Consider the following 11453-nt stretch of genomic DNA (forward strand, 5'->3'; position numbering starts at 1 on the left):
TGGACTTGGCCAGTCCTGCATCCTTACATTTCTCCATGGCCTAGGGAAGGAGGAACTTTAATAAATGTATAGGGTCATGAATACATTTATTAAACTGTGTGGCACTGAAACAAACTGGAGTCATTTGAAAAGAAGATCTCCCAATTGAAGAAATGCCTCTAAGATTTGCACGTAGGTGAGCGTGTAGGACATTCACTTAATTAGTCATTGATGTGGGAGGACTCGGGCCACTGTGAGTGGTGCTACACCTAGGTAGATGTTCCTGGGTGGTATAAGAAAGCAGGCCAGCCAGTGAGCAGCATTCTCACATGGTTTTTGCTTCAATCCGTGCCACTATTTCTGCTCTGTTTTAGTTCTCCTGGCTTCACTCAGTGATTGACTGTGATGTGGAATTGTAAGATGAAATAAACCTTTCTTTTTCAAGTTGCTTTTGGCGATGGTGTTTTATCACAGCAATAGAAACCCTAACAAAAACATTCAGTTAATATGAATGAAAAAATAAAACTGTTAAAAGAACTGTCTACAGATGACAATGGATTTTTTAAAAAGCTAAACACAAAGTACTACAAAGTATTTAAAAGACTAAACTCAAAGAAAAAACATCAATTTATAAGTGTGTTATAGAACTGGAAAATGTAGTTAACAAAAGAAGAAATATAATTGGTTAAGAAATACTTTTTTAGAATGTTCAATATCCACAGCTAACAACAAAATAAAAATTAAAGCAATTTTGAAATTTAATCTTAATTCAGTCAAGGAGAACATACTGGTATAGATATGGAGAAAATAGAACACTTATTCACTATCGGTACAAGTGGAAATTGGGACAGATAGAAATGAAATTGTTTTGGAGGCTCCTCACGAAGCTGGCAAAATGTCTACTATATGATGCAGCTATATACTAGGAGTATACCTTCCTATCTAGATTCTTTCTCATCCATTTACATTACCACTCTACTCACAATTTCAAGAAATTGGAAACACCTAGACTCCACCAAAGAATGAAAGGATAAGGTAAATTTGGTCCATTTACACAATAAAATTTTATTCAGACATAACACAACTAAAATTCTAAAATTAGCAATTCATACTAAAATTCCATTGCTATTAGTAAATAGATAGAGCTGGAAATAATTATTCTGAATAAGGCACCTCAAAACAAGAAAGATATTCATCATATCACATGTTTTCTTTTATAAGTGGATTCTAGCTTTGAATCTTTAGATATGCATTTCAATTAGAGCATGTGTAGAGGTCAGAAAATCACCCCGGAGGGGTAGATTTTAAGGGAGAGTGGTAGAGCACAGGTTGGGTAAAAGCAGAGTGGGAATAATGAAGGAAGAAGGGTTAAGTAATGTGGGGATGGGAGGGCAGAGTAGAGGAGACAGTGATGGGAGAAATAACCATCTCTGCAGTCTTATGAAAAAGTCAAGTGGAAACCTACTACTGTAAAAGCTTCCATATACATACATATATATATGTACATATGTATATATATATGAAGATAAGGGAAGCTTAAAAGGTGTTACCCCCAAAGTGTGGAGAGTGCCCTTCCTAGATACCATAGAATAAAGATGATATATTCCTAGACTATCAAACAAAAAGCCAGGTGTTGTGTTGGTTAGTCCCTTCAAATAAAAATTTGGTCTTTGAAGTATCATGCCGCCCCCAAAGTACAAGTTATTGTCTTTCTCTTGGGTACCCTTCCTAACTTGATGGTAAGATATTGTTGCTGCAGATACCATGGAGTTGACTCACAGGACATGAAGAAATAAATCTGGTAGTGACCTGGAAGCTTTATCACTGCTAGTTAGCTTCTATAGTGCTGGAAGGTGCTGTGCACGTTAATGAGGGATAGAAATAATCAGAAGTCTCATTTAGTGGTAAACTCTGTGAGCTACAATAGTGAATAGCCTGGTAAGATATGTTTATTGTTATAATACAGCCACAACTGCGCTTGGAGTTACAACCACTTTCAGATAGTATTTAAGAATGACTCCACAAAATACAATTTATACTTGGTACTGGTACCTGTGCCAAACTCTCAGCTGGCTAGGTCATAAGTCCTCAAGGACAGCCTACCTCTATTCTGCTAAATGGATACACTCCTAAACTACCCCCTAAATATTTAGATTTATTTCTACGGCCTACTGGAGCTCTCAAACCTTATGAGAAAGCTTCATTTTGAAGTAGATGGCAATTCGTACAAGCTCACAGTTGGTCAAAGTGCAAGCATAACAGACTGGATTGTTAAGGTCTAAATCAGAAGTCTGTATCAAATGTTTTTCCCTAAGGCTCAGGGATCATCATGGAAAGAGGTAGGGGGTAGAAAGATTAAAAGACTCACAGTTAAGGGAGGACTGCTGTGAAAGTTTTTGTTTGTTTGTTTGTTTGTTTTTAAATTTCAGGGATTTATACACATGATTTCATAGTAGCCGTAGCTGCACAAATAGCCCACCCAAGTTTAAAGCCATCTAAAATTTCAGCATGGATCAGATGGGTCTTCTAGACTCCTACACCTAGCTGAGGAACTATTGTCAGTAATTGCTGCTAGAGGAGGGAGAGTCAGTTTTCACTGTGTTCTGCTTCTGAACCATGCCATCTTGTACTACATCAGCACTGCACATGCCAATAGTACTAAGTGGACTCAGTGGGCTTAAAGAAGAGTTAGGATGAAAGAGTGGCTGAGGAGGAGTTGGAGGGGAGAACTTAGGGTCAGATTTTATCAAACCACATTCATGTGTGATACTTCAGAGAGTTCTCTCTCAATTGCATTCCAGCCTTCGCTTCTATTTCTCTCCACTCAGTCGTCCATTCTGTCCCAGTACTTCAGGAAAATACCTGTGAACCCAGAGTGCTTTCTAGACTCAAGGGTGCATACTCCATCCTCAAAAGTGAAAAATTGGCCTGGCACTCTCTTTTGGGTTCCTCTGGGGTCTCACCTTTATATACTCACCTCCCATGTAGCACAAAGATCTATTGTCTCAAAGAATATTTTTCCATTTCCATCTTTTGTATATAATACCTCTGATGGCTGTAATAAAAGCAGTTGTTATAGAAATCTCAGCCAATACATGCATCCCACCCATTGCGATAGACTTAGAAATCTATTGGAAATGGGAAAGGAAACAACCACAAAATAAGTGAAGCACAACACCATTTATCCTTTATATAGACAAAGTTAATTAGGTTACATGATGCAAATGGCATACCTTAATTGACACTGGGTAATGAATAAGAAAGAGGTCAACATAATCTAGTTGAAAGTTTTTCAGTGATCTCTCTAAGCCAATGTCAACCAATTCTGGTCGGTGGAATGTACACCAAAGCTGTAGGGGTAAAGAATGAAAATTATCTTAATAATAATCAGAGCTGAGAAGTTTTGTAATGCGTACAAGATAGTAACTACAGGGCATACTGTGTATTTCAGTTGGGATATTTGATTTGATCTATATATGTGAACTTCAGAATATTATTGGTCACAAATAGTCAATCTAATTAATATGGGAAAGACACTACTAAAGGGGTAAATTTCATGGTCATAATGTTCAAATCATATGTTACAAAGATATATTTCTATAAATATCCCATCCCTCAATTTTGAGGAAATGTTAGCATTTGTTTATTATTATAAATTATATGAAATGTGCTATGGATACTTAATAATCCTTGGACACAAATTTTTAATAATTGGATAAATATTATTTAACATTTCATGAACTCTGATCCTCTGTTATTTTCAGTAGGAAATAAAAATGTCAATATTGTTTTAATATTTTTTTATTATTATTAATTACACTTTATTCATTTTGTACCCCCTATAAGCGCCTCCCTCCTCCCCTCCGGGTTTCACCCTTCCTCCCCTTTCTGCATGCATTCCTTCCCCAAGTTCACTGATAAGGGAGGTCCTCCTCTCCTTCTTTCTGATGTTAGACTATCAGTTCTCATCAGAAGTGGCTGCATTGTCATCTTCTGTGGCCAAGTAAGGCTGCTCCCCCCTCAGGGGGAGGTGATCAAAGAGCAGGCCAATCAGATTATGTCAGAGGCAGTCCCTCTTCCCATTACTATGTAACCCACTGTGAAACTGAACTGCCATGGGCTACATCTGTGCAGGGGTTCTAGGTTATCTCCATGAATAGTCCTTGGTTGGAGTATGAGTATCTGGGAAGTTGCCTGTGTTCAAATTTTCTTGTTCTGTTGCCCTCCTTGTGGAGTTCCTGTCCTCTCCAGCTCTAGCTATTTCCCACTTCTCTTTTTTTTTTAATTTTATTTTTTTCTTATCAGTTACATTTTATTAACTCTGTATCCCAGCCGTGTCCCACTTGTTACATAAAATTCCATTCACTCTGCCCGACAGTTGGCCATCAGGATCAGCATCTGCTTTGATAGTCTGCAAGGCAGAGGTTTTCAGAGGCTTTCTGTGGCAGGTTCCTAGGTTGCTTCCTGTTTTCTTCTTCTGGCTTTCAGAGGCCCTCTGTAGCAGGTTCCTAGGTTGTTTCCTGTTTTCTTCTTCTTCTGATGTCCATCCTCTTTGCCTTTCAGGAAGGGGATTGAACATTTTAGTTAGGGTCCTCTCTTTTGCTTAGTTTGTTTAGATGTACCAATTTTAGTGGGTTTATCCTATGTTGCATGTTTATATGAGTGAGTATATTCCATGTGTGTCTTTTTGCTTGTGGGACAACTCACTCAGGATGATCCTTTCCAGGTCCCACCATTTACCTGCAAATTTCATGATTTCCTTATTTTTCATTGCTGAGTATTACTCCATTGTATAGATGTACCACAATTTCTGCATCCATTCTTCAGTTGAGGGGCATCTGGGTTGTTTCCAGCTTCTGGCTATTTCAAATAAGGCTGCTACAAACATGGTTGAGCAAATGTCCTTTTTGTGTACTTGAGCCTCTTTTGGCTATATGCCTAGGAGTGGTATGGCTGGATCTTGAGGAAGCACTATTCCTCGTTGTCTGAGAAAGTGCCAGATTGATTTCCAGAGTGGTTGTACCAGTTTACATTCCCACCAGCGGTGGAGAAGGGTTCCCCTTTCTCCACAACCTCTCCAGCATGTGTTGTCCCTTGAGTTTTTGATCTTGGCCATTTTGATGGGTGTAAGGTGAAATCTCAGGGTTGTTTTGATTTGCATTTCCATGATGGCTAATGAGGTTGAGCATTTCTTTAAATTCTTCTCTGCCATTCGATATTCCTCTACAGAGAGTTCTCTGTTTGGCTCTGTTACCCATTTTTAAGTGGATTACTTGGTTTGCTGCTTTTCGGCTTCTTTAGTTCTTTATATATACTGGAAATGAGTCCTCTGTCAGATAAAGGGTTGCTGATGATACTTTCCCAATCTGTAGGGAGTCGCTTTGTTTTGATGATGGTGTCCTTTGCTTTACAGAAGCTTTTCAATTTCATGAGGTCCAATTTATTGATTGTTGCCCTTAGAGCTTGTGCTGTTGATGTTCTGTTCAGGAAGTTTTTTCCTGTACCAATGAGTTCTAGGGTATTCCCCACTTTTTTTTTCTAGCCGATTTAATATGTCTGGTTTTATGTTGAGTGCTTTGATCCACTAGGACTTCAGGTATGTGCAGGGTGATAAGTATGGATCTATTTTCATTTTTCTACATGTAGACATCCAGTTAGACCAGCACCCTTTGTTGAAGATGCTATCTTTTTTCCATTGTATGGTTTTGGCATCTTTGTCAAAAATCAGGTGTCCATAAGTGTTTGGGTTTACTTCTGGGTCTTCTCTTCGGGTCCATTGATCAACCATTCTGTTTCTATGCCAGTACCATGCAGTTTTTATAACTGTTGCTCTATAGTACAGCCTGAGATCAGTGATGGAGATATCTCCAGAAGATATTTTATTTTAGAGGATTGTTTTAGCAATTCTGGGTTTCTTGTTATTCCATACGAAGTTGAGAATTTTTCTTTCCAGGTCTCTAAAGAATTGTGTTGGCAAGTTGATGGAAATTGCATTTAATCTGTAGATTGCTTTTGGTAAGATGGCCATTTTTACTATGTTAATCCTGCCAAGCCATGAGCATGGAAGATCTTTCCATCTTCTTATATCTTCTTCTAATTCTTTCTTCAGAGACTTGAAATTTTTTCATACAAGTCTTTAACTTGTTTGGTTAGGGTTACACCAAGGTACTTTATGTCATTTGTGGCTATTGTGAAGAGTGTTGTTTCCCTAATTTCTTTCTCAGCCCTTTTGTCTTTTGTATACAGGAGTGCTATTGATTTTTTTGAGTTAATTTTGTATCCGGCCACTTTGCTGAAGGTGTTTATCAGCTGTAGGAGTTCCCTGGTAGAGTTTTTGGGGTCACTCATGTTTACTATCATATCATCTGCAAATAGTGATAATTTGACTTCTTCCTTTCCAATCTGTATCCCCTTGATCTCCTTCAACTGTCTTATTGCTCTAGCAAGGACTTCCGGCACTATGTTGAAGAAATATGGAGAGAGTGGGCAGCCTTGTCTTGTCCCTGATTTCAGTGGGATTGCTTTAAGTTTCTCTCCGTTCAGTTTAATGTTGGCTATAGGCTTGCTTTATATCGCCTTTACTATGTTTAGATATGTGCCTTGTATCCCTGATCTCTCCAGTACTTTAAACATGAATGGATGTTGGAGTTTGTCAAATGCTTTTTCAGCATCTAGGGAGATTATCATGTGTTTTTTTTCTTTCAGTTTGTTAATATGGTGGATCACATTGATGGATTTCCGTATATTGAACCACCCCTGCATACCTGGGATGAAGCCTACTTGGTCATAGTGGATAATATCTTTGATGTGTTCTTGTATTCGGTTTGCAAGTATTTTGTTAAGTATTTTTGCGTCAATGTTCATAAGGGAGATTGGCCTGAAATTCTCTTTCTTTGTTGAGTCTTTGTGAGGTTTAGATACCAAGGTGACTGTGGCTTCATAGAATGAGTTTGGTAATATTCCTTCTGTTTCTATTTTGTGGAATAGTTTGAAGAGAATTGGAGTTAGCTCTTCTTTGAAGGTCTGGTAGAATTCTGTGCTGAAGCCATCTGGTCCTGGGCTTTTTTTGGATGGGAGAATTTTGATGACTGCTTCTATTTCTTTGGGGGATATAGGACTATTTAGTTGATTTACCTGGTCCTGATTCAGCTTTGGTAAGTCAAATTGATCAAGAAAATTGTCCATTTCATTTAGATTTTCAAATTTTGTGGCATATAGACTTCTGAAGTAAGTCCTAATGATTGTTTGGATTTCCTCAGTGTCTGAAGTTATGTCCCACTTTTCATTTCTGATTTTGTTGATTTGGGTGGTGTCTCTCTGCCTTTTAGTTAGCTTGGCTAAGGGTTTGTCGATCTTGTTGATTTTCTCAAAGAACCAGCTCTTGGTTTCATTGATTCTTTGAATTGTTTTATTTGTTTCTAATTGATTGATTTCAGCCCTGAGTTTGATTATTTCCAGCCATCTACTCCTTCTTGGTGTTTATGCTTCTTCTTTTTCTAGGGTTTTTAAGTGAGCCATTTAGTTGCTTGAATGGCTGTCTCGAATTTCTTCTTGAAGGCACTTAGTGCTATGAACTTTCCTCTTAGCACTGCTTTCATTGTGTCCCACAAGTTTGGGTATGTTGTGTCTTCATTTTCATTGAGTTCTAGGAAGACTTTAATTTCTTTCTTTATTTCTTCCCTGACCCAGCTGTCATTTAGTAACAAGTTGTTCAATTTCCATGTGTGTGTAGGCTTTTTGCTATTTCTGTTATTGTTGAGGTCCAGCTTTATTCCATGATGATCAGATAAGATACAAGGGATTATTTCAATCTTCTTGTATCTGTTGAGGCTTGCTTTGTGACCAACTACATGGTCTATTTTGGAGAAGGTTCCATGAGGTTCTGAGAAGAAGGTAAATTCTTTTCTGTTTGGGTGTAAAGTTCTGTAAATGTCTGTTAGGTCCATTTGATTCATGACCTCTGTCAGAGACATTGTTTCTTTGTTTAATTTCTGTTTTGTTGATCTGTCCTTTGTTGAGAGTGGGGTGCTGAAGTCTCCCATTATTAATGTGTGGGGATCTATATGTGGTTAAAATTTTATCAATGTTTCTTTAACGAATGTGGGTGCTCTTGTATTTGGGGCATAGATGTTCAGGATTGTGATGTCTTCCTGGTGGAATTTTCCTTTGATGAGTATGAAGTGTCCTTCCCCATCTCTTTTTATTAATTTTGATTGAAAGTCTATTTTATCAGATATTAGAATGGCTACTCCTGCTTGCTTCTTGGGTCCATTTGCTTGGAAAGTCGTCTTCCAACACTTTACCCTCAGGTAATGTCTACCTTTGTGTCTTAGGTGTGTTTCTTGTATGCAACAGATTGCTGGGTTTTGTTTACGTATCCATTCTGTTAAATTTTGTCTTTTTACTGGAGAGCTGAGTCCATTGATGTTGAGAGAGATTAATGACCAGTGGCTGTTAGATTCTTTGATTTGATGTTGGCTGTGGTCATCAGGTTGTGTGCTTGGTTGCTTTTTGTTTTAGTGTAGTAATGTTAATAATTTCCTGTGTTTTCTTGACAGAAGCTAATTTTCTTGGGTTGTATTTTCCTTTCCAGTGTCTTCTGTAATGATGAATTTGTGTGTAGGTATTGTTGAAATTTGTTTTTGTCATTGAATATCTTGTTTTCTCCATCTATGAGGACTGAGTTTTGCAGGGTATAGTATCCTGGGCTGACATCTGTGTTCTCTTAGGGTCTGCATGATATCTGTCCAGGCCCTTCTGGCTTTCATAGTCTCTGTTGAAAAGTCAGGTGTGATTCTAATGGGTTTGCCCTTATATGTTACTTGGACTTTTTCCCTTGCAGCTTTTAGTATTTTTTCTTTGTTCTGTATACTTACTGTTTTAATTATTATGTGGCAGGAGGATTTTCTTTTCTGGTCAAATTTGTTGGGTGTTCTGTAGGCCTCATGTATTCTTATTGGCCTCTCCTTTAACTTAGTTAAATTTTCTTCAATGATTTTGTTGAAAATATTTTCTGGGCCTTGGAGAAGGGAGTCTTCTTTTTCCTCTATACCTATTATTCTTAGTTTTTGTCTTTTCATATTGTCTTGGATTTCTTGGACGGTCTGTGTCAGGAATTTTTTGGATTTAACATTTTCTTTGACAGATACATTGATTTCTTCCATTGTATCTTCTACCCCTGAGATTCTTTCTTCCATCTCTTGTAGTCTGTTGGTTATGGTTACCTCTGTAGTTCCTGTTTTCTTCCCTAGATTCTTCCTCTCCATTATTTCCTCCATTTGTGTTTTCTTTAATTTTTCCAATTCTATCTTCAGGTCTTGAGTTGTTTTGTTTACTTCCTTCACCTGTCTGATTGTACTTTCCTGTTTTTCTTTTAGTTCCTTCAACTCTGTTTCTTTTATTTCATTCAGTGCTTTAAGCATTTACTTTCTAAAGGCCATAAACTGTTTGGCTGCAGCTTCCTCTATTTTTTTAGAGTGGCAATATTATGTTTGAGTTTATCTTCCTCTATGTCTTTACGTATCTTGTTTGTTTTCTCTGTTATCATCTTCATGAGCATAGTTGTTAGGTCATCTTCTTGGATTTCAGTTATGCTGGGGTGTCCAGGGCTACTTGCCCCTGGGTAACTGGGTTCTGGATATGCCATATTGCTCTGTCTTTTGTTGCTTGAGCTTTTATGCTGGCCTCTACACATTGTGCTATCTTATGTGTTTGGGGTTATTTTCTGGTGGTTCCTGGGGATCCTGTGGTGGAGAGAATCTCCGTGGCAGAAAGTTGATTTTTCCTAAAGGAAGTCTTCTCAGCTTTTTGGGTATAGTCCCTAGATGGCTGGCGTTTTTTCAGGAGTTGCTGCTGCTCACCTCAGGGATAGAGACTTGAGTGGTAACTATGGTCTTTGTTAGTCGAGAGGGTTCTCATCTCACCCAGGGAAGTCCTGAAGACAGCTGCCCTGTTTCTGGGTTTCTTGCTGTAAATTTAATGATCAGTTGCTGTAACCCAGTTGGACATCTCACGCACAGCAACTGTTTTTGCCTGTGTCTGGAGCACAGCTGAGTGATGGCGGCTTGGCCCCTCTGGTCTGTGAGACTTTTTCCAGGGAAGGCTTGGGTGATTTAAGTCAGTACAGTTTCCTTCCTTCCTTGTGGATTCTCTGGAGACAGGGACTACCAGTCTCTTTTTTGCCCTGGGGCGTACAACTCAATCTCTGCCAGCTAGCTTATAGAAACTGCCTGTGTCTTCCTTTATGGCCTTTGGGAGCCTGGGCATCTGCCTAAACTGGGTAATTTTCCTGAGACCTTTTCAGGGTGGGGGTGTCAGCTGAGATCAGACCAGCCATTTCCCTCCCTGTGTGTTTGCACCGGACAGTGAAACGCAGTCTTTGGTGCCGTGGGGCCCACAGTTCTATCTGAGGCAGTGAATCAGGCAAGCAGGCAGGGCTCTGTGCACGCACCTGGGTCCCCAGCTCTGGCTCTGGCCTGGCTCCTGGGGCACCTGCGGAACCCGAGTCTTTTCCAGGGGATGTCTGGGTGACCTAAGGTCAGTCCCAATCATTTCCAGCACTGCGGGGTTATTTCTGGACTGAAAATTCCAGTCTCTGCTAGTGTGGTGTGCACAGTTCAGTCTGGGACCTTGACGAGAGACACTGGCATGTGGATCTGGGCTGGGGCTGGCGGCCAAGTGTCTGGCAGAACCGGGACCTCTTCCGAGGTTTAGCCGGGTGAGTTAAAAGCTGATTGAATCCCCCACCGTGGGGTATCCTCTCACCTGGAAAACACAATCACCTGTGTTTTATGGCCGCGAGTTCTGATTGCTGGTCACTGTGCTGATCCTGCTGTGCTGCTGGTCAGAATGAGAGTCCTCCTGGCGCCGTCATCTTGCCCTGCCCTCTCTCCACAAATGTCAATATTTTAAATGTTCAAGATATTCTAAGCCACCCAAGGTATAAGGAAAACTAAAAACTGATCAAGGTCATTTCTGAGTTTACAAATTAAACTGAATTATCCTTCATTGTCCTGAGATAATAAAAGAAAAGGATTTGAAAGCCATACATTTGTGGAGAGTAAGAAGCCTATATTTTTCTGTGATTTTAAACTAAGACTTATATGTGAAATATATGTGGATAAATGTTATGCTAATAATCACATTTCAGTAGGTAGTAAGCCAATATAATTTAAATGTTTACATATTTTATTATTCCATACTTTAGCTTGTATGCACACAATACCTTTGTAGTAAGAAATATGTCTTCTCTCCTCACAACACCATCTGCAATCTTGCTTCGAATAGCGTGTCCTATCTCCTTTTCATTTTGGTACACGTAAGCAGAATCAATATGGCGGAACCCAGTATCTATTGCTATTTTAGTTGACTCCAAAGTCTTACTCAGAGGATTCTAGAGGAGGAAACAAGAGAATGATTTAGAGATAGATGTCCCAAAAGGTGGAAATTTGAAAACCATCTTCAAGCCTTTTAGT

General features: G+C 39.1%; 1 protein-coding gene across 1 annotated transcript; it reads right to left on the bottom strand.

Annotated features, from left to right (window-relative positions):
- Nucleotides 1–4: 4 nt before the first annotated feature.
- LOC129672422 (aldo-keto reductase family 1 member C1-like) lies at nucleotides 5–11371 on the bottom strand (the record flags this gene model as incomplete). The annotated part of the gene is made up of 4 exons (XM_055601874.1): nucleotides 5–40; nucleotides 2957–3034; nucleotides 3213–3329; nucleotides 11204–11371. Coding segments are annotated over 4 exons (399 nt in total), but the record flags the coding sequence as incomplete, so codon positions are not given.
- Nucleotides 11372–11453: the final 82 nt, after the last annotated feature.

The sequence above is a fragment of the Psammomys obesus genome, unplaced genomic scaffold (assembly GCF_907164565.1).
Source record: "Psammomys obesus unplaced genomic scaffold, mPsaObe1.curated_primary_1811, whole genome shotgun sequence".
Classification (NCBI taxonomy): Eukaryota; Metazoa; Chordata; class Mammalia; order Rodentia; family Muridae; genus Psammomys; species Psammomys obesus.